This window comes from Scyliorhinus canicula, chromosome 8, assembly GCF_902713615.1.
Source record: "Scyliorhinus canicula chromosome 8, sScyCan1.1, whole genome shotgun sequence".
In the NCBI taxonomy this organism is placed as follows: domain Eukaryota; kingdom Metazoa; phylum Chordata; class Chondrichthyes; order Carcharhiniformes; family Scyliorhinidae; genus Scyliorhinus; species Scyliorhinus canicula.
Genome location: NC_052153.1, coordinates 127,405,449 through 127,429,576, shown reverse-complemented (window position 1 = coordinate 127,429,576; position 24,128 = coordinate 127,405,449). Strand labels below are relative to the sequence as shown.

Sequence of the window (24,128 nt, the reverse complement as noted above, 5' to 3'; positions counted from 1 at the left end):
CCAGGTTCGATTCCCGGCTGGGTCACTGTCTGTGCGGAGTCTGCACGTCCTCCCCGTGTGTGCGTGGGTTTCCTCCGGGTGCTCCGGTTTCCTCCCACAGTCCAAAGATTTGCGGGTTAGGTGGATTGGCCATGCTAAATTGCCCGTAGTGTCCTAAAAAGTAAGGTTAAGGGGGAGTTGTTGGGTTACGGGTATAGGGTGGATACGTGGGTTTGAGTAGGGTGATCATTGCTCGGCACAACATCGAGGGCCGAAGGGCCTGTTCTGTGCTGTACTGTTCTAATTCTAAAAAAAATGTGCGGGTTAGGTGGATTGGCCATGCTAAATTGCCCTTAGTGACCTATAAAATAAGGTTAATGGGGGGGTTGTTGGGTTACAAGGATACGTTGGCTTGTAGGGTGATCATTGCTCGGCACAACATCAAGGGCCGAAGGGCCTGTTCTGTGCTGTACTGTTCTATGTTCTATGTACTCCAATCTAAGGAGCAACAGGATTGTGACCTCAATGCTGAGCCTGACCTAGCCCAGAACCTCAACAAAGAAAAAAGAAAGATCGGAGAACTAGCTTGAAGAACTGCTGTGACTCCCCAGTCCCGACACCCCTCTGAAGCTAAGCCAGTTTGGTCCCGTACAGGAGACAACACTTCTCCTCCCCTTCCGACAAACCACCCATGCACATGCGAACAACAGGACCAACACCCACGTTCTAACTGGAGGAGAGAAAAAAACCCTCTCGGGTGGGACCACCCCACTGGACACACCACCCACTACCAAATAATGAATATTCAGACCAGCCTCACTTAGAGCTCTGATGGTAGTTAGAACAGTTGAACAGGGAGACCCACATCAGGAGAAATGACTGACTCCCCCCTTAAAATGAGCCCAACAAACCTCAGCCTTCAACAGGATAATACACAGTCTGCCTGGGCCATGAAGATAAAAAAGGTGCAGCAAAAAGTAAAAATAAAATCTGGCTGAGGGAAACTTTCTCTAACATAGTGAGGACAAATCTACACTTACCACACACACCCTCTACCCCTCCCCCTGCTCCGGCTCTGCTCCAGCTCTGCTCATCCTCCCCCTAAGGATATATTAGGATAAAGAAAGTGAGCACAAATCCCGAAATCAATATTCAGCTTAACATGATAAAACCTTAGTAAATAACCAGTGGTGCAGGACATCAGACCCGAAATATTAATTACCTGCAAACAAATGAATTTCCAACATTAACAGACAATGACATGATTATCAGGGAATAAAGTCCAGCATAACAACTGGGGAACAAGGCAGTCTTCAGGACAATGACCACTCCATTGGTGCACAAGGAAAGTAGACATCCAGGATAAAGCAGGATCTGAAACGGAGAACACTCTTTAGGATCACCAAGGATTCCAACGATAGGAACACAAACCTCATTACTCCCCGGATGCTGTCTCAACCAAACCCAGGCAGTCCACTACCGAGGCTCCAGCAGTGGGGGATGGCTTAGCCAGCTCAGGCGACCCCAACCCCTCTCGGCCGACAACAGGAACAAGACAACATAGAATCACAGGCTGGAAGGCCAACGCAACCCAGGATTCCGAGACAGGATTAAATATTCCCTATTGAATTTGAGTTGCCTGGCCTCCGATCTAGATTTCCGAGATATGGCAGCCAATTCTCCAACTCAGCTGGGAACTTCACCACTTCATTGGAGACACTAGGAATGCCGGGATTCTCACCGACTCCCCTTTGTCCTCACCTGAGCTCCTCAGGATGGATGACAGGTCATGCAACAGGAACTCAACCATGCAGAACCTCCTCGTGCGCCACCACTGCCTCCACAAAGACACTTCACAACTCTTGAAATAGTGCTTTAAAGTCCTGCAACGCAGAATCAAAGCTATCAGAGAGATCACCATCATTGTTAGCAGCCATCATCCATTGGTGCGCACCATATCGTCAGGGCAGGGAAATCTCTCAAAAGGCAGGGGTGTCACCAAAGACAAGGTCTCACAACTCCCTCTAGCCTTCACAAATCAATGAGGATTAAAGCATATTGTCTTGACTAAAAAGTGTTGAAACATTGACCAACAAATCTCGGTACATAGTAAAAGCCACATAAACCAAAAAAAGACATAAATAAGATGTGCACAAGGATAAAAACAAAGTTTGAAAGATGAGCAGAGCTGAAGCTCGCAACTGCTCCCGTGTTCACAGCACGTGAGCCATTTGGAGACATTTTGATAAAATGGTGTCAGAACCCATTATCCTCTGTCCTCCTCCAGTCACTTGTTCCCATTATCCTTGCCCCTCAAATTGTTGCTTTGTTTCTTCCCTCTATAACTCTTCAACCTCTCCCCATTGCTCTGGACCCTGTCACCCTCAATTCGAAATGTCTTCTCTTGCCCCGAGCCTACACCTATCCTTGTTGACATTCCCACTTTGATCCTATACACTCTGTGCATCATCCTTCTAGTTTTTTTTAGGTTCTGTGTCCTGTTCTATGAGATCTTTGATTATTCCAACCTCAGACTGACCTGCCTCCCTGCCAATTCAACTTCCCCCACTGTGACTGTGAATGTTCCCCTTGCCAGCCAACATCCTGAGATCATAGAATCATAGAATTTTCAGTGCCGAAGAAGGCCATTTGACCCAGTGAGTCTACACCGACTCTTAGAAAGAGCACCCTGCTTAAGCCCACATCTCAACCCTATCCCGTAACCCCACCTAATGTTTTGGACACTAAGGGGTAATATAGCATGGTCAATCCACCTAACCTGCACATCTTTGGACTGTGGGAGGAAACTGGAGCACCCGGAGGAAACCTGAGCAGACACGAGAAGAAAGTGCAAATTCCACACACAGTGATCCGAGGCCAGATTTGAACCTGGAATCCTGGAGCCGTGAGGCAGTAGTGCTAACCACTGAGCTACCGTTCCCCTCCCCCCGTGGACCCACGTGGACAGTACTGCCCCTGCCCTTTAGGCTCCTCATTTTCTACCTTTACCCACTTTATCCAGGAAGCCAGACCTTGCCACTTCATTCCTCCATGCCCTTGATCCACACTCTTGTCCTCCATTGAATCGTGCTTCCACTGCTCTTTGTTACTGATGCCACTCCATATCTCCCCTTAGTCCTGACTTGGCCCTGTGAATCCTGAGCCTCCATACAAGTTGCTTTTCTCCTGCTCCCCTTTCTTGTGTAACAGAATTCAAATAGAACCGCTGACCTTGCATATAACTGCACAATGGTGACTGTTGCATACCACCTTTAAATATATGTGAACGGGGTGCCACAAGCTACCGTGCACCCAGTTAACATACATTTGAACGTCGGACTTATTTTCAGAATGTTTTGCTATAATAAGTATACATAGCATGCAAATGTATTACCGATTAATGTTATCTCAGAGCTTGCGCACCACATCAGTTCCTTCCAGGACATTTGCGCTATGTTGCTGTCTATCCAAAGGGTAGCAGTGAGCCTGTTGCATTCAAGTCCCATCCAGTGCCCATAAATGATGGAACTTCAGGCAAGGATCTGGTACGACTTACCACTGTAAGGAAAGATTCTGGAAGCTGGCCTCTCTGAGACAGCTGGTTCCTGAGAAGGTAGTTATCTTCGGCCTCTAAGGCTACAAGAGACCAATCCCAATCTACTGCTGATTTTAATTTTATGAAGTGGTGCTTTGGAGGAATGGTAGATTAGACCTTCAAGCAGGTAAGTTAGCTTGCTCAAACCTTAGGAGTAATGCTAAGAAACAATTGTAGTTAGAGAGATTTAATATATTTTGCAGCATTTTTCAGAGAATGTTATTCTGTAATTTAAACAGGGCTTATGCATGAGGAATGTAATTAGCACATGATGAATGCTGCTTTTCTTGTTTGTAAATTGAAGAAGTAGCCAACCCTGTTCACACCATAACTGGTGCAAAGCGCTGCTGCAGGACTGATTTTACTGCCTTCTCAAAATAGAGCTAGTTGCAAAATAGAACTAGTTGCCAATGTACAATATTATACTCGGGGCACAATTGTCACAAAAGGGAACAAAGTTCCCTAGCAAGTGCATTTAGTTCCGTGTTTCCCGGCACTTGCAGTGCCAAGAAATACATGGTTATTCAACGCGGGTCGCGTTGAATGAGGGGCCAGAACGGGGTACGCGTGGCCAAGACTGCACATAGTCCCGTTTTTTTACAGCGGGGAGCTCCGCTCGCCAGAACTCCCCATTGTAGCAAGAGATCATGATGCCATTTAGAAACGGCATCTCGATCTCTGAGGCATCCGAAACAATCCCTGACCTCCCTCCAAGCCAGAATGCAATATGGGAGGGTCCCCCCAACACCCACATTGGGCAACCCAGACCGATTACACGCAAACAGAAAATGCCCATGCCACCTGGACACTTTGGCAGTGCTTGGCTGGCACCTTGGTGGAACAAGCATGGTGCCAGGTTGGTAGTGCTAAGGCACCCAGGTGGCACCAGCAGTGCCAAGGCACCACCCTGCCCAAAGGGTATGCAGTTGGTGGGTCTCTGATCCACTGGAAGATGCCCACGAGTGCCGTTCCGTCTGTGCTAAACTGCGCTCGCCCAAGGTCTCTGAGGCAAAGGAGTTGAATTCTAAAACCTCAGGTACCTCAGGAATCTGCACATTAAAGTAAGGCTTACTGCCTTGCTCTAATATGCAGATTTGCTGAAAAGCTCAGGATGGGCGGGATTCGCATCACAACGTCTCATGAGATTGCAAAGAATTTCGCGATGAGTTGCGAGCCGTGTAGATCCCGGGAGCAGAGTCTCTCGCCTTTTAACGGTAACGCTGTCTGTGGCGAGGTGCTTCTCTGGCACAGCGTGGCCGTAGGATTGTGCATGTTATCTTTTTTTTTTCTTTTTTTAAAATTTAGATTACCCAATTATTTTTTTTTCCAATTAAAGGGCAATTTAGTGTGGCCAATCCACCTACTCTGCACATTTTTCGGTTGTGGGGGCGAAACCCACGCAGACACGGGGAGAACGGTCAAACTCCACACGGACAGTGACCCAGAGCCGGGATCGAACCTGGGACCTCAGTGCCGTGAGGCAGCTGTGCTAACCACTAGGCCACCGTGCTGCCCCTCGTGCATGTTATCTTAAGCAATTTATATCATACCCATATTTATAGCCCATATTTAATTTAAAAATATAAAGAATTGTATTTATGTAGCACCTTTTCTGACCAGTAGACATCCCAAAATGCTTACATACAATGAAGCCTTTCTAAAGTATAGTCAATGTTAGAACCTGATTTTGTGATGTTTATTGAGTGATTAATAATGGCCGAGATACCAGAGATACCGGGCTGGATTCTCCGGTCGGCAATGCCGATATTGCGTTCGGCGATCGGCTGGAGAATCAGAGTTCCCGACCAATTCGGGAGCGGTGACGCTTTTGCGATGCTTCACCCCCTCCAAAGCACCGTACTTGGAGAGTACCTGCGCCACGTATCGACGGCTTCAAGACATTGCCTGAGGCCCGCCCCCACAATGCCCCGTCCCCGACCGGCCGAGTTCCCGATGGCGTCAGTCGAATGCGGTCTCATCCGTTGGAAACTCAGCGTGACAGCTGCGGACTCAGTCCATCGGCGCCACAGTCGGGGGAGGGCCGATCCGCAGACAGTGGGGGACTTTATTAGGGTCTAGGGACACTGTGGGGTGGGGGTGAGAGGGGTGTTGTCCGGGGGGGCGTGAGCCGTCCGGGGGGGGCACTATTTTGCGGGCCAGGTCTGCGAGCGGCCTCCGCCATGTAGAACGGCATGACCGCTGCAGACTGCCGCCATGCGCATGAGCGGCCATGGACCCGGCAATTCTCAATCCAGGCGCTCTACGCTGCCGACATGGTAGCCCCAGCAAAATGGCGAATCGGTGGCCGTTTTACGCCATTGTTCTGGCGTAAAATGCCGCTGTTCCCATGCCGGCATGGGGACATAACCCTAGAATTGTAGAATCCAGCCCATCACCTTTGTTTTTTTACAAAATAATGTTCAGGGATTTCTTACATCCACTGAACAGGACAGACAAAAGTCTCAGCTTAATATCTCATCCAAATGACCGCACCTTCAGTAGTGCAGCACTCTCTCAGTACACTACTGGAGAGGTAACCTTGATTTTTGTGCTCAAGTCCTAGTGCCAGGCATGAACTCACAACCTTCTGACTCATTAAGTCTACTAATTGAGCCACAGCTGTCAGAATGCTGGTACGGATCATTTATGGATTCACAAATAGCCAGTGTTGACATTTTTAACTTATACAATGAAATGTCTAAAAAATTGTGGAAATGCAAAATATAATCTAACTATACTTTGGTGATTATCTTTAATTAGGATTGTACAGCTTTCCATTGCTATCTGCAAGTAGTGTGCCTTCTATGCATGCCAACTTGAAAAACATATTACTTAATATTTTAAACACCTAATAGATTTTATCTGGTTAGAATTGTTCCTGGAAGCAGAGCATTCCTCTTTTTCATTTTTATGTCTGGCTATAATTTCCAACTTCTGTTAGCTATTTTTTCCTCTTTCTTTATAGATTGCAATATCAGCAGTTGCTGGAAGAAAAGTGGAACGGGCACTATGATGAACGACGTGTAACTCTTCTGAAGGCTCAAATAATGCAGCTGGAGAGGCAGGTAAAGTAATTAGCAAGAGAATATTACAGATTTGTTCCCCTTTTGTGCAGAGTTGAATTTTACTGCCTTTTGTTTGTCATTTTTAAATGGGATAGTTGGTAACCTGGGTGGAAATTGCACCCGAAACTACACCCATTATGTGAAGAAATCTGCCATAAAGCAGGACATTCTAGCAGCGCATTAGAACTTACCTTTTTTTTTTAAAACTACACCTTTATCTATTCAAGAATGGTACAGTTTGATAAATACAGTTGAAATGCATTTATCACCAACATTTAAAAAAAATAAATTTAGAATACCCAAGTATTTTTTTCCAATTAAGGGGCAATTTAGCATGGCCAATCCACCTAACCTGCACATCTTTGGGTTGTGGGGGTGAAACCCACGCAGACATGGGAAGAATGTGCAAACTCCACATGGACAGTGACCCAGGGCCAGGATTCAAATCCTGGTCCTCAGCGCTGCAGTCCCAGTGCTAACTACTGCGCCACATGTCGCCCTATATCACCAAAAATAAGCATTTTGACCACAGTATGAATGCACTGCCTGCGTGTGACCCAATTTTAAATGACTGGAAATTACTTGGACTAGTTTGATCTGGGGCCATGGCCACTTATGTGGGTGGGCTGACTTCAAGCACATAAGCGCAACAGTTTACAGAAACTCAATTTGCCCTGAATGTAATTTGCACTTAATTTACCTATCTTACATCAATTTTATGTGAACTGCGCCAGAAAAGCCCATACAACCAAGCAGCAATTCTACCCCCGAAACATTTAACTTCAACTCTTGGTAGCTTCTGAATTGTTGGGAGTTTTGATTCCCCACAGTACTGTCTGCTTTCAGTTGTGATATCAATGTTTTGACCTTTTTTATTTCATTCAGATGATGTAATCACATATGGTACAAATTGCACTTGCAAATAATCTTATTTAGAAACCAACAGCTTTTATGAGGGGACGAGTGAGAAAGCATGTGGAGCATATTTAGAAATTATACCATTTTAGCTCTATTTACAGTGGCAACTGGAGACATTTTTGTATAATTTGTGCCAGTTAGCAACAAAAACAATTTAAACCTGCACCTTTAAATTTATATTGTATAGCAATATTGCCTTATGAAGTGCAATCGGGTGAAGATATCTGACCATAGAAAAACAACTTGCATTATGTTTTATTGGGTACTTGTTCTGGCTCTAACCCATTTTCTACCCTAGATTGAGTTTTCCATTTTCCAAATTCAGTTTCAATAATTATGATTTTGTCATGTAGGATGAAAAAAAAATTCCTATCAGTGCCAAACAACAAATGAAAAGACTTGGCCAGTTTTATGACATTCTTGTCTTTAACTTGTTATTTAATTTTTACTCGCCCTAATTTGACTGCTAACGTGAATTGAGATTTCCATTTTGCCAATTCAGTGTGAATAATTTATGACCTGGATTTTGTGATAATTTTTTCATGACACAAATCTTCTAAGTGCTCTTCTGCTGGAATTTGCAGTAATTGAAAATCCATTTCACCGCAACACCCTTTGCAGGGAAACAGATCTTGGTGAAAAGAGCAAGCAACTATACTTCTCCTTAATTAATCAGATTGAAGAATCCCTACTAAGGCTTCCTGAATTCTGTGTTTAACCACACATATGTATTCATGGGGCTTATTCCTTTTATATTCAATGTTTACAGTTCAAATTAAATAAATTATTTTTTGCAGCTCACTGATTCTCCATAACTTTGATTCCATATTCATCCTAGTTCCTTTTTCCCTTATATATATATTTTTCCAAAAAAATGTGCAAAATTACAAATGATCTGGACACATTTTAGATTCTAACCTAGTTCTCTTAATGCTGCATTCATATCATCGATAATCATTTAAAAAAGATTTTCAAAGTGCTAATGTTCTACATAACTTGTCATTGTACCATTGTAAATAGGTGGTGCTCCTTACAGAGGGACTGAGTTCAAGAGCTGCTCAGATGTTGGAGATAGAGAATGCTTTAGAATGTTTAAATGACCGATTCAGGTAAACACAATGCACTAAGTATGAAAAAACTCTTTTTTGGGAGAAACAGGGATTTTTATATCAAAATAGAAATTGCGCTGTGGAATTATCAGAGAAGGCCATCACTTTATTGGGGTACTAGTTCCTTTGTTGAAGAATCTTGTTACTTTATTGCTTTGTTGGGAATACAAACATTTCAACCCTGGAGAAGATGATAGGCACTATGAAAGAGAGACTAGCAGCATCAGGACGTGAAAGTTGTTCGTTTCAAGTATATATTTCTGCAAAAATATTTTGATGGGGATTTTATTATTTAGCTGCGATTTTATCGGCATACCATAAGTCATGATGTTGGGAACAAATGTAGGCTCTGAATCCGCATGACAAACAGTGGGACCACAGTGGCAATTTTACCAGCAACTCCAATTAGAAGTTTGCTTTCAGGGTGGCGAAGAATGGTGGTCTGCCTCTCTGGCCATGAGATCTGCAGTATTGGCCTCCTGGCGTCTTCCACCACCATTTTACCAGTCCTCCTGCTTCTCAGCCCATCTCCAAAGGACTTAAAATGTTGGCCGCTGTTTTAGACACATTAACATTGTAGTGATTTCTGTATGTGTTAATACATGTTCAATTAAAGTAAAATCAGTACAGACAAATGATCACTAGATGGCAACACTAACAGGACCTACAAAAGGAGTTTCCCGCTCTTTCTTAGTGTGTGTTGAGAACAGCTAGAGTGAAGATGTGATCAGATCAGAGTGCAGTATATTATAATTGTTAATTTAATATAAACTTACTTATTTGTTTTACTAATTTAGTATTGAAGTGAAAGAACTCACTAGTTTATTATATATTACTCAATAAACATTTTGTCATCATCTGGAAGACTTCAACTATTTCTCATCAAAATTCAACACAACTCGGCATGCCAAAAAAAAGAGTAATATTTATAGTACAATATAGTAATATAACATGGAACCAGGTCAAAACAAGCTTTAAGAAAGACAAGTAAGAAAATTAGAAAAGAAAAGATAAAGTTACGAAACTGACTGTTTGACTGTGGAAGTCATTGCAGCAAACAGATCTTCGATAGCAAATTGATTCGATGGACCAAGTGCAGGCTCCGAGATATCTGAAGACTACCGGTAACTTAAGTCTTAATTGGAAGTTATTTAAACAACAATTCCAGTACTATTTAGAAGCTAACGACTAAAATACAGCCTCTGAAGCTAGATGCATAGCTTTGCTTCTGTCCCTGGCAGGTCAGCAAGCTATCAAAATTTATAATTTGTTCATTTTTGCTGAAGGCGAAGATAAAAGTAAATTCGGGGTGATTGGCGCAAAATTTGATGATCATTGCAAAATGCAAACTAATGAAATTCTGGAGCGATTCAGCGTTTACAAAACAATGGAGAATCCATCATTAACTTTGTCACTGATCTTAAACTTTGAGCTCAAAATTGTAATTTTGCTGATTTGCACGACTCTCTAATCAGAGATATTGAATAATGGATGTAAGTCTAAGAGAAGTTCTATTATGGCAAAACGATCTAACTTTAAAAATTGCAATTGAAAAGTGCATTTCAAATGAGCAGAGTAAAAACCAATACTTAGAATTTTATCCACGAGAAAAAGGCGCGAATGTCCACCACGAGATTGAGAATGTTAAAATGGTGTTGCAGGCAGCAAAGAAGCATGCTCGAAGGGCAGCACGGTGGCGCAGTAAGTAGCACTACTGCCTCATGGCACCAAGGTCCCAGGTTCAAACCCGGCTCTGGGTCACTGTCCATGTGGAGTTTGCACATTCTCCCTGTGTTTGTGTGGGTTTCACCCCCATAACCCAAAGATATGCATGCTAGGTGGATTGACCACGCTTAATTGCCCCTTAATTGGAAAAAATGAATTGGGTACTCTAAATTTATAAAAAAAGAGAAGCACGTTCGAGACGGCAGCTATCATGCGTGCTCACATTCCAATTCAGGACATGCGCAGTTTTTACCGAAACGCGAGACTCCGCAAAAGAAGTCTGCGCATGCATGAACGTGACTCATAGGTCAGAGAGACGACGGCGTGATGTGCTGCAGATGTGATAACGCCCACTTAAAGGGGAATTATCCTGCTCAAGGAAAACACTGTTTAAAGTGTTCAAGATTAACTGCTTTGCTGCTCAGTGCAAATCATCAGCAAATTTTCTCCCAACCGCACAGAAAATTGTAAGATCAATTGAAAAACATGAAAGAATAAACTCACAACATAAATTTTCGGACGAAGATGAAAGTTTTTCTTTGGAAAACACATTTTCTGTTATAATCATTAAAGCATCAACAACGACAGATCTTCAAACAACAAAATCAAATCTTCAAGCAGCAATAAAAGATCTCCATGCAATAAAGAAGGTTCCTCAGAAAGTAAACATCATTAGTAATGATGTGGAGATGCCGGCGTTGGACTGGGGTGAGCACAGTAAGAAGTCTTACAACACCAGGTTAAAGTCCAACAGGTTTGTTTCAAACACGAGCTTTCGGAGCGCAGCTCCTTCCTCAGGTGAAGGGAGAGGTATGTTCCAGAAACATTTATATAGACAAAGTCAGAGATGCTGGACAATGCTTGGAATGCGAGCATTTGCAGGTAATCAAATCATTACAGATCCAAGGAGAGGGATAATCATAGGTTAAAGAGGTGTGAATTGTCTCGCCAGAACAGTTGGTAGGATTTTGCAAGTCCAGGCCAGATGGTGGGGGGTGGATGTAATGCGACATTTGTGTGCAACTGCATCAAGCTGTGCGTAGACCCCAGGTATGCAAACACCAAGTGTCACTATATACTGAGGTTCTACCTGTCCCCGGTGTTGCGAAGGATGGGCCTGGCCTCATTGCCGCGGAACGCTCCAAGCAGTTGGACCGTGCCGAAACACCTGTCCTTCGTGGAAAATTTTTTGAAGAAAAACACCTTTGACCACAAAGCAATGAAGCAGTGGTCAGCACGTAATGTCCTCGAGACCCTCAGAGAAAAGGAGACTGTGGAGGACGTTGGATGGTTCCCTGAGCAGACTGTCGGAGCCATCTGGCAGAATGCCTCATCACCAGAACTTTCAAACAAGCACCAAGACCTAGCTTGGCTGGTGGTGAGAAGGGCCCTCCCTGTCAGATTCTTCATGTACACCCGAAGGCTCAGCATCAATGCACGCTGCCCTCGGAGTGGATGTGGGGGAAATGAGACAGTCACACACCTCCTTGTGGAATGTGCCTTTGCAAAGCAGGTCTGGAGTGAGATGCAGTGGTATCTGTCAAGGTTCATCCCGAGCAGCTCTGTAACACAGGACTCTGTGCTCTACGGACTGTTTCCAGGGACACACACCAAAACAAATATCAACTGCTGCTGGAAGGTCATCAACTCGGTGAAAGACGCTCTTTGGTCTGCCCGAAACTTGCTGATCTTCCAGTGCAAAGAACTGTCCTCGACCGAGTGTTGCAAACTGGCACATTCCAAGGTCCAGGACTACGTGCTGAGGGACGCACTCAAGCTTGGGGCAGCTGCCGCCAAGACGCAATGGGGAAAGACCACTGTGTAAGGTCTTCCCAGCAAATGTACACCGAGGGGTTGGTAACAGTGTAAAACCCCTCGGCCCGGGTCTTCAATACCACAATGTATGAAAGAAGCAAAACAATGTAAATATTTAAGAAAGAACTGTAACTTATTGTAGGATACGTGTGTAATGTTATCCCAATTGAATTGAAGAAAGACAAATGAATGTAACTCAGATGGAAATGCACAGTCAAGACAATTTGAAATGTTCTATAAAGTTTATGATAAATTTTATGAATAAAGTATATTTTTTTGAAAAATAAAATGAATCCAAGATCCCTGTTGAGGCCGCACTCATGCGTGCGGAACTTAGCTATAAGTTTTTGCTTGGCAATTCTGTGTTGTCGCGTGTCCTGAAGACCGCCTTGGAGGTACGCGGCACATACTCGTGCGACTCGACCAATGTAGTCTACCTCTTACGCTGCAGGAAAGGATGTCCCGAAGCGTGGTACATTGGCGAGACCATGCAGACACTGCGACAACGAATGAACGGGCATCGTGCGACAATCACCAGGCAGGAATGTTCCCTTCCAGTCGGGGAACACTTCAGCAGTCAAGGGCATTCAGCCTCTGATCTCCGGGTAAGCGTTCTCCAAGGCGGTCTTCAGGACACGCGACAACGCAGAATTGCCGAGCAAAAACTTATAGCTAAGTTCCGCACGCATGAGTGCGGCCTCAACAGGGATCTTGGATTCATGTCGCATTACATCCACCCCCCACCATCTGGCCTGGACTTGCAAAATCCTACCAAATGTTCTGGCTTGAGACAATTCACACCTCTTTAACCTGTGATTATCCCTCTCCCTGGATCTGTAATGATTTGATTACCTGCAAATGCTCGCATTCCAAGCATTGTCCAGCATCTCTGACTTTGTCTATATAAATGTTTCTGGAACATACCTCTCCATTCACCTGAGGAAGGAGCTGCGCTTCGAAAGCTTGTGTTTGAAACAAACCTGTTGGACTTTAACCTGGTATTGTAAGACTTCTTACTGTGATCATTAGTAATGATAATGAATATGAATAGGGCTGTTCATTATCAGTCCTATTCATGATAGGACGATGACCTTGCGTATTAACAACAGCCCTATAGTTTTTAAGCTGCACTCTGCCAATCTGCTCAACAGTCAGGATTTATCATCCATCCAAGGGGGTTACAACATTTTACCTGTGGCATGCACACTTAAAGATTATAATGGCAATTAGATTGTGTCACATGGTTTGTGTCATTTAACAGCTCTCAACAGAGACATTCAGAGAACACTGCATTTTGAGATTGTGGATGACCATAGATCTTTGTTGTTAGGTGCTCAGGCATGCAAGGAGTTGTAGTTGATTCAGAGGATCTTCGTGAACACATCTGAGACATTGCGATTAGAAAGTGACATTCAACAGTTACTCAGTGAATACCCTGATGTTTTTCATGGTATGGGCACATTGACATATCAATATAAAATTCTGCTAAAAAAGGATGTGAAGCCTATCATCCATCCACCCAGAAGAGTGCCAGTGCCTCTAAGAGAAAGATTGAAAGAAGAACTATCTCAAGGAATCATACCCAAGGTAACACAGCCGACTGATTGGGTTAGTTCCCTGGTCTATGTGAAAAAACCGTTAGGCGATATCAGAATTTGCATGGATCCTAAGGATCTTAACAAGAATATACGTCGAGAACATTATCATATTCCCAAAAGAGAAGAAATTATGTTGGAAATGTCAAATGCAAAAATTTTCACGAAGTTGGATGCCTCACAAGGTTTCTGGCAGATGCAGCTTGACGACTCAAGCAAGCTCCTCTGTACATTTAACACACCTTTTGGAAGTTACTGCTTCAATAGAATGCCCTTCAGGATCATCTCCGCAGCAGAGATTTTTCATAGAATAATGGAACATTGACGGTGCTTGAATCTATGTAGACGACATCATCATCTTGTCTAGCACTGAAGAAGAGCACATTGCAAGGCTCAGGAATTGTGCGTTTAAATACGGGTGTGGGCCGGTTACAAAAAAACAAAGAACAACAAAGAACAAAGAAAATTACAGCACAGGAACAGGCCCTTCGGCCCTCCCAGCCTGCGCCGATCCAGATCCTTTATCTAAACCTGTTGCCTATTTTCCAAGGATCTACTTCCCTCTGTTCCCCGCCCGTTCATATATCTGTCTAGATGCATCTTAAATGATGCTATCGTGCCCGCCTCTACCACCTCCGCTGGCAAAGCGTTCCAGGCACCCACCACCCTCTGCGTAAAAAACTTCCCACGCACATCTCCCTTATACTTTCTCCCTCTCACCTTGAAATTGTGACCCCTTGTAATTGACACCCCCACTCTTAGAAAAAGCTTGTTGCTATCCACCCTGTCCATACCTCTCATAATTTTGTTGAACCTCAATCAGGTCCCCCTCAACCTCCGTCTTTCCAACGAAAACAATCCTAATCTACTCAACTTTTCTTCGTAGCTAGCACCCTCTATACCAGTCAACATCCTGGTGAACCTCCACTGCACCCTCTCTAAAGCATCCACATCCTTCTGGCAATGTGACCAGAACTGCATGCAGTATTCTAAATGTGGCCTAACCAAAGTCATATACAACTGTAACATGACCTGTCGACTCTTGTACTCAATACCCCGTCCAATGAAGGCAAGCATGCTGTATACCTTCTTGACCACTCTATCGACATGCGTTGCCACCTTCAGGGTACAATGGACCTAAACTCCCAGATCTCTCTGTACATCAATTTTCCCCAGGACTCTTCCATTGACCATATAGTCTTGAATTAGATCTTCCAAAATGCATCACCTCGCATTTGCCTGGATTGAACTCCATCTGCCATTTGTCTGCCCAACTCTCCAATCTATCTATATTTTGCTGTATTCTCTGACAGTCCTCCTCACTATCTGCAACTCCACCAATCTTAGTATCATCTGCAAACTTGCTAATCAGACCACCTATACTGTCCTCCAGATCATTTATGTATATCACAAACAACAGTGGTCCGAGCATGGATCCCTGTGGAACACCACTAGTCACCTTTCTCCATTTTGAGACCCTCCCTTCCACCACTACTCTCTGTCTCCTGTTACCCAGCCAGTTCTTTATCCATCTAGCTAGTACACCCTGAACCCCATACGACTTCACTTTTTCCATCAACCTGCCTTGGGAAACTTTATCAAATGCAAGTCGATAGAGTGGTCAAGAAGGCATACAGCATGCTTGCCTTCATTGGACGGGGTATTGAGTACAAGAGTCGGTTAGATCCCAAATCGCTCGGCACCTGGCACAGTTCCCGATTTGGGCTTCTCCTGCGATCTAAGCAGCCTGCGCGGATCATTGCCAGATGCAACATAGACGTTAATATGTACCCTCTATCTCTTAAATTTGTAGGGATTAGCATGGGGGGAGGGGGGGTGGCAGGGGAGATGGAGCCGATGAAACTGCCTATAATTCTTATGCATCGAGAGGAGAGACAACTTCTTTGAGGTGTCTGCCTCTCCAGAGGCAGGAAAAATGCCCCGAGGGGGTGACGGCAGGGCCTGCAAAGCTGGCACTGGAGGGATCCCAGAGAGCAGTTGATTAGAGGTGTATTCCACAACACAGGCTCTACAGATGGCAGCTGACCTTCCTGTAGATGCATGAAAACCAGTGTAGGCAAAGAGGACTCACTTATGCACCCTTCTACAAGAGTTTGTACCACGGGGACGGGGGGCCGGCATCCCCTGCCTGTGCCTTTGAAAGTTACAACTTTTATGCAACCTGATCTTTCCATGTCTCCGCAAGTGGCCTTTGTGGCATCTTGCAGGCCTCCACATGTAAGTGCACCAAGGTAGTGATGGATGTTCTCCCCGTGTCTGCGTGGGATTCCTCCGGGTGCTCCGGTTTCCTCCTACAAGTCCCGAAAGACGTGCTGTTATATAATTTGGACATTCTGAATTCTCTCTCCGTGTACCCGAATAGGCAATGGAGTGTGGCGACTAGGGGCTTTTCACAGTAACTTCATTGCAGTGTTAATGTAAGCCTATTTGTGACACTAATAAAGATTATTATTATTATTGTTATTATTACGTCCCATGCTGTTTTTGTATTGCTGATAGCTGGTCTTCCTGTGTGTGGGTATACGTGCGGTCACATGTCTCCATAGCATCAAGCTTTCTGCTGAGGAAGGCCTTTGAGTATCTGGGTACTGACTTCCTTATTGCCGTCCTGTGCCTTGGATCTAGAAGAGGTGGATGGGGAGCTCTGGGGCAGCCATTAAATGGAGAGCCCCGTGATTAAAACAGTCAACTGATGGTGGGGCAGATGAACAAGAGGCCATCTGCCAGAGGTGACGTGAAATCTTTGCTGAAATTTATTTTCCTATGTTGCTAAAAGTACGGCGTGAAAACCCAACATTGCAGCCAGTGGGCTGAACGACATTTTCTGCCCACCATTGCACTTTCCAAATTTTGGAAAATTCCATTCTCAATGTTTGTAATTTTAAATGTTAGCATGCTTAATATTTTTATCTTCTCTTTTTGCCAATGGATTTCCTAATAATTCAGTTATTTTACACTGCAAATATACAATAAAATATACATTTGCCTTCAAAATGGACAACTAGGTTAGAAATAAACACTGTTTAGCTTAATTTATATCGATCTATTTATATTTGGTTGACTTCTTAATATGGCGTTTTGTAATAAAAATTAACAGGATCACTAATTATTTTCTGTAGAATAGAAAACAGATATTTTGTCGAAACTTATCATCTGATTAGATGAATAAATATGATGTGAAAATGCTGCCGTTGGACTGGGGTGGGCACAGTAAAAAGTCTCACAACACCAGGTTAAAGTCCAACAGGTTTGTTTGGAATCACGAGTTTTCGGAGCATAGCTCCTTCATCAGGTGAGTGTTTTCCAGCACAGGATGCCTGTTCACCTTTTCAGGGAGGTGGCGCTGACCCGCACTGACACCACAGGCTGCCACTCACCTGATGAAGGAGCTAAGCTCGGAAAGCTTGTGATCCCAACTAAACCTGTTGGACTTTAACCTGGTGTTGTAAGACGTCTTACTATGAATAATTATAACCATTTTTATATGCTGTGGGTGAATATTATCTCATGGTGTCAAAATAATACCCTTGGGGCAGTGAGTGTAAACTTTTGCCATATTGCATTCACTGTAAAAAGGTTCTCTAACAATTAGGTATGTTTTTATAACACAGTGTATTCATATTTGACCTCTCCACAGATCCTTATTAAGATTTGAAAGTCCCGTATCTGAAGTACCAGTTTCACGAGCTGAACTGATACAGTTTATTGGAACGTGTCAAGCAGTTCAAAAAAGATGTCAAAAATGGCAAACGGTAGGTTGAAGGCCAAACAAGATTTGGAGTGTTCTTAATTTTGTTCTTCAATTGTATAAGTAGCAACTGAAGAAACGTTTCACTGGAACAATATCCTCAACTTCAGGATAATTTGAAAATGATACAAAAACATCATATCACATCTTCACATTGAGGATATCCTTCATTGTTGTCAGGTGGATGTACCTTTAAGAAATGATTGTTTATCAAATAGCTGCAGTGATATCAGTGTGTGGATGGAGCTGGGCTGTCTTTCAGTCTTTCACTTTCATTTTGAGCTGAAAAGCTGCTTTGTGGCTCTGTTTTTGGTTTTGTTTTCCGAGTTGGAGAGCTGCATTCAAAGCAAGCAGATGTGTAATGATCTCTCTAAAGAATGTCTTCAGCTCACTTGATGATTGCGAAGCAATACCTGTTTCTGCCGAGAATTTAAACCTGCTGTCTTAGTTAAAAATGTTTAACTTATGGATGTTGCTAATAAGGGTTAACTATAGAGTATTGTATCTGTGGGGTTATGTGGGGTAGTTGATAAGATGTTTACTGTGTGTTTATAAAATGTTAACTGGGTTCATAGAATAAACATTGTTTTGTTTTTAAAATACTTAGGGTCTCTGTTGCATAACACCTGGAGAGTGGACCCTTGTGCTCCCCATAACCAAAATCTATTAAAAATCGTGGGTCAGGTGAATTCCATGATATACTTTGGAGTTTTCTAAACTCTAGCCCATAACATTGTGTTGTGTGTGACACTACTATCTTGTGAAATGGGATGGACTTGAACATATCTAGCAACTCAAGACTGGGCATTCCTGGTGAAGCTAAAACACAGGACTACCTGTGTGCCAAACAGCATAAGCAGCAAGTAATAAACAGAGCTAAGCGATTCCACAACAAATGCATCAGATCTAAATTCTGTAGTCATTCCAAATTCAGCCATGAATGGTGGCGGATTATTAAACAACTCACTGGAGGAGGAGGCTCCACAAATATCCCCATCCTCAGTGATATCTCGGCAATAGCACTGAAGACTTGTGCTCCAGAATTTGCCACACCCCTAGCCAAGCTGTTCCAGTATAGCTACAACACTGGCATCTACCCAGCAATGTGGAAAATTCCCCAGCTGTGTCCTGTACACAAGTAACAGGTCAAATCTCATTACAGTCTTGGTTCAAACATGGACAAAAGAGCTGAATGCCAGAGGTGAGGTGAGAGTTACTGCCCTTGACATTAAGACAGCATTTGACTGAGTATGGCATCAAGAGTTTGAGCTAAACTGGAGTAAATGTGAATCAGGGGAAAAAGTCTCCACTGGCTGGAGTCATACCTGGCACAAAGGAAGATGGTTGTCGTGGTTGGAGGTGAATCATCTCTGCTCCAGGACATCATTGCAGGAGTTCCTCAGGGTAGTGTCTTAAGCCCAACCATCTTCAGCTGCTTCTTCCATGACCTGCCGTCCGTCAGAAGGTCAGAAGTGGGGATGTTTACGGATGACTGCACAATGTTCAGCACCATTTGCGACTCCCCAGATAATGAAGTAATCCATGTCCAAATGCAACAAGACATGGACAATATCCAGGCTTGGGTTGACAATAGCAAGTTACATTTGTGCCACACAAGTGTCAGGCAATGACCATCTCCTACAAGAGAGGATCTAACCATCTCCCTTGACATTCAATGGCATTACCATCGCTGAATCCCCCACAATCAATATCCTGGGGTTACCATTGATCAGAAACTGAACTGGACTAGCCATATTGTCATGTGAGAGTACTTTTAAGAAATGAGTGTTTTGATCGAACAGCTGTAGTGGGTGTAGCTTTAAGAAATGCGTGATTATTAGAGAGCTGCAGTGATGTCAGAGTGGGTGGAGCTAGGCTGTCTGTCTGCATTTACTTTTGCTTTGGGCTGTTTGCTACAAGGTGTGTTTTAGTTACGTTTTGAGAGCTGGATAGCTGCAGGCAAAGCAATCTCTCTCTGCAAATTAATGACTATCCAGATCAATTGGATGATTTCAAAGTGCTGAATTTTGTCAGTAGTGAAGTTAAACCTGATCTCTGTGTTAAAAATGGTCTTTTGTCTTATGGACATTAATAAGGAAAGATTAAGGTTTACTTATAGAATATTGTATCTGTGGGGAGGATCGGTGTTGATAATTGTTAAGATGTTTACTGTGGGTTTATAAAGTGTTAACTGGTTTCATAAATAAACATTGTTTTAATTTAAAAGTACTGTAGAGTTTTGTTGTATCACACCTGCTGAGTAGGGCCCGTGTGCTGCCCATAACCACAATCTATTAAAAGTTGTGGGTCAAGTGAACTCCATGATACACTTTGGGGTTCTCCAAACCCTGGCCCATAACAAATTGGGGGTTCGAGGGGGATAAAAGTCTATCTATTGGATTGGCTTAGTCAACTTAAAGACAGTGAGCATATTGTGGGTGCTTTTCAGGAATGGTATTCTAGTTTAAGTAGGGAGAGTGTTGTGCATAATGGCTCTTTCAGAGGCACTGAAGTTTTTGGGGGTGGAGATGGTCACACGCAGTACCTTACAGACAGAGACTAAAAGCAGACGGTTAGATTTGGCAAAAACATTGCAGTTAACATTACCTGACAAAATGCGAAAAAATGAGATACTTAACGCGGTAGCTGAGCATTTAAAATTGCCTGAGATACAGTCTGACTCAGTGGAAATGGCAAAGATCCAGTTGCAGATTAAGCAACTTGAACATGAAAAAGAATTAAAGCAGCTTGAATACGCAATGAGAGAATAAGAAAGAATAGCCCAAGCAGGACAAAAAGAAAGAGAAAGGGAGTTACAGATCAGGGGGAAAAAAGAGAGAGAAAGCAATAGAGAGGCAAAGCAAGGAGCTGTATAAGGATCTGTCTCTGCAAACCAAAGACTGTCCAGATCAATTGGGTGATTTCAAAGTGCTGAATTCTCTCAGTAATGAATTTAAACCTGATCTCTGTTAAAAAGGGTCTTTTGTCTTATGGATGTTAATAAGGAAAGATTAAGGTTTACTTATAATATATTGTATCTGTGGGGAGGATTGGTGTTGATAGTTTTTAAGATGTTTACTGTGGGTTTATAAAGTGTTAACTGGTTTCATAAACAAACATTGTTTTAATTTTAAAGTACTGTAGAGTTCTGTTGCATCACACCTGCTGAGTAGGGCCCCTGTGTTCCCATAACCACAATCTATTAAAAGTTGTGAGTCAGGTGAATTGCATGATACACTTTGGGGTTCTGTAAACCCTGGACAATAACAATATTAATACTGTAGCTACTAGGACAGGTCGAAGGCTAGGAATCCTATGGCGAATAACTCACCCCACGAACCCCCCCAAAGCCTGTCCACAATCTACAAGGCACAAGTGTAATGGAATGCTCTGGGTGAGTGCAGCTCTAACAACACTCAAGAAGCTTGACACTATCCAGGATAAAGCAGCCCACTTGATTACTCCACCTTCCACAAATATTCAAACCCTCCATCAGTGACGAACAGTGGCAACCGTGTGTGCCATTTCACCAAGGTTCCTTAGACAGTGCCTTCCAAACCCACGACCGCTACCATCTAGAAGGACAAGAGCAGCAGATAACTGGGAGCCCCATCGCATGGAGGTTCCCCTCCAAGTTACTCACTACCCTGACTTGGAAATACATCGCCATTCCTCCACTGTCACTGGGACAAAATCCTGGAACTCCTTCCTTAACAATACAGTCGGTGTACTTGCACCTCAAGGACTGCTGCGTTTCAAGAAGGCAGTTCACCACCACTACCTTCTCAAGGGCAACTAGGGATGGGCAGTAAATGTAGCCTAACCCAGCAGTGCCCACATTCCGTAATTAATTTTAAAAAACCTCGCAATTATATGACTAAGTAGCTGGGCTATATACAGTAATTGGTTATAATGACTTATTTTTAATTTCCTTTGGAGATTACACTTGAATAGTCATTTCTAAATAGTCATTTAAGTTGATTATAAGTAAAGAATGCTCAGTGAACAAGAAAGCAACATTTATATTATCACACATAAAAAAATAACTTGTTACTAAGTATGTCAGCGGTGTTAAGTTACAGTTAAATGATAAGGTTTGCTTCAACATAGAATGGATTGGGCGGCACGGTGGCACAGTGGTTAGCATTGCTGCCTACGGCGCTGAGGACCCGGGTTTGAATCCTGGCCCTGGGTCACTGTCTGTGAGGAGTTTGCACATTCTCCCCGTGTCTGCGTGGGTTTCACCCCCACAACCCGAAGATGTGCAGGTTAGGTGGATTGGGCATGTTAAATTGCCCCTTAATTGGAAAAAATTAATTGGATATTCTAAAATTTAAAAAAAAAAATGGATTGACTACTTCTTTAAGAGTAGCACTGCACTCCCTATGCCCATCCAATACCTGTACTATGTATTTACAGTGTGTATTTATGCATGTCCTGTGCTTTTTGTTGTAGATGATCTGTCCGGACTGTACACAGAAGACCATAAGACATAGGAGCAGAATTAGGCCACTTGACATCCCCCTCCCCCCAAATCTGGAGAAATATCCATGTTTTCTGGAGGTGGGACCCTCGATCGCTTGGGTAGCGGGTGGGGGTCCAGGGACTACATAGCAGTCCTGGGAGGCATGTAGCGCACCGGCGACCTTCATTTCTGCGAAGAGCAATGAAGTTGGGGTTGTTTGGCTGATGAGGTTGTTGGTGCTATTGGCGCTGGTATGTGGTTCTCTGGTGGCCTGGTCTCCATGTCGGATCCAGCATCACTGTAAGGCTGCGTGGGAACTGCGCTGGGATCCTGAGTGGAGTCTCCGGATTTAACTCCGGTGGTTCATTTCCCTTGGTCCGGACTCTGTTGAATACTGGTCCTGTTGTGTGGATGAACACGCCTGGGATCTATGTGGCTCTCGCCCAGAAATTGCGGACATAGATCTCGTTGCCTGTTTTGAAGGTGCGTATCTTTGGGCTCCGACGTGCATCTCACATCGAGCGGTGTCGACACTGACAGACACGTGTCACGACGCCAGGGAGGATGAGACTGAGGCGAATCCTGGGTTGTCGCTGTTGGTCGTTCTGGGTGAGTGTGCTTAACACTCAATTTGGCTCTGTTTCTTTACTTAGCTCTGGAGTCGCCAGGTATCGTTAAGACACCGCCACAAGCTTCAAGGTGAAGTTCAAAGCAATAAAACCATACACCAATTAGTAAGTCCAAACAACTGAGTTTATCTAAAAGGATTAAACTTATTCCTACCGCTAAATAAACTAATACTTATCTTGAAGGAACTGCCGGGTCAGGGAACAAGGCCTCTTGCTCTGCTCTGGTCTGCACACTTCAGGTTGGTATAAGTTAAAAGGAGTCAGGAGTGCCTATCTCTGGTAGCGATCGTTGTGAGACACTTACTTGTTGGCGGCTGCTGTCCGAACCCTCTCCTCTCGTTCAAGGTCTTCTTGGCAAAAGCTGGTCGAGGTGCTGGTCCACGGAGGAGTGTTGGTCAAAGAGAGAGAAGGGCTGGAGGGCTGGATCAGAAGACTGAACCATGTGTGGGACCTGTCTTTTATAGGTCCCAGGGGATCCGCGCCCCTTTGGGCGGACTCCCTTACCTGCTTGGAATCGATTGGGTCTCTTCCCAATCGATATGTTTGAATCCCCCAATAATGGGGCAGTTCCTCGGTCACTGGGGCGGTTCTTGGGACTTATTGTTTTGGGCTTCTTTGGCGCCGAAAAGTCTGGCCTTCCATTCAATGTATCGATCTGTGTTTAACTTGTTTCCATTGTATCTGGGGATCGCCCGGTATCGCCTCATTAGTATGTTTTTTTTTATAAATTTAGATTACCCAATTATTTTTTCCAATTAAGGGGCAATTTAGAGTGGCCAATACACCTACTCTGTTCATTTTTGGGTTGTGGGGGCGAAACCCACGCAGACACGGGGAGAATATGCAAACTCCACACGGACAGTGACCCAGAGCCGGGATCGAACCTGGGACCTCAGCGCCGTGAGGCGGTTGTGCTAACCACTAGTCCACCGTGCTGCCCTGCCTCATTAGTATGTTAACTGGTTTCTTTTCATAGTGCTGTCTGGTTTTTGCTGCAGTCAAACCTGGTTTCTGCAGCAGTCCAAATATACAAGCGCTTTGCAAGCTGCTTGCTTTACAACATGTCCATTTTCCCTGCATTCCTTGCAATCTTCCATTTTGTGTTGGGCAGTGGCCACCCCAGGTGGCTACATCGCCCATGTGTAATTCGGCTGGCGGATCCCGGACATGGCATGTGGCATTCTGCAGTTACTGAAAAGGAAATGTGGCAACCGCTTAAAGGTTTGGACCGCTCGTTCGGCCAATTTTGGGTCTGTCTGGGTCTACTATTTTATGCGGCTGCCGTTGCTGGCAGGGTGTCTAAAAAATGGAAGGTTACCATCACTTTGGTGGCTGTGCCGGATGTTGGCGGTTTTGTGGAGAGAGGCAGGCGACAACACGTTGGTATGTGGAATCCTTGTGCCCAGACGATGTTCCAGGTTATATTCATAAGCAGTGGGTAGCAATGCCCATCGGTGGACTCAG

At 44.0% G+C, this 24,128-nt stretch overlaps 1 protein-coding gene across 5 annotated transcripts in view; it reads left to right on the top strand.

Annotated features, from left to right (window-relative positions):
• Window positions 1–24,128, top strand: part of LOC119970492 — a 309,781-nt gene that overhangs the window by 82,643 nt on the left and 203,010 nt on the right. For all 5 annotated transcript variants that reach the window (XM_038805212.1, XM_038805211.1, XM_038805213.1 and 2 more), the window contains 3 exons: window positions 6,540–6,639; window positions 8,578–8,666; window positions 17,460–17,574. In XM_038805212.1, the coding sequence (XP_038661140.1) occupies window positions 6,622–6,639; window positions 8,578–8,666; window positions 17,460–17,574 (222 nt within the window). In that variant the 5' untranslated portion in view covers window positions 6,540–6,621. The remainder of the gene's footprint in view (window positions 1–6,539; window positions 6,640–8,577; window positions 8,667–17,459; window positions 17,575–24,128) is intronic.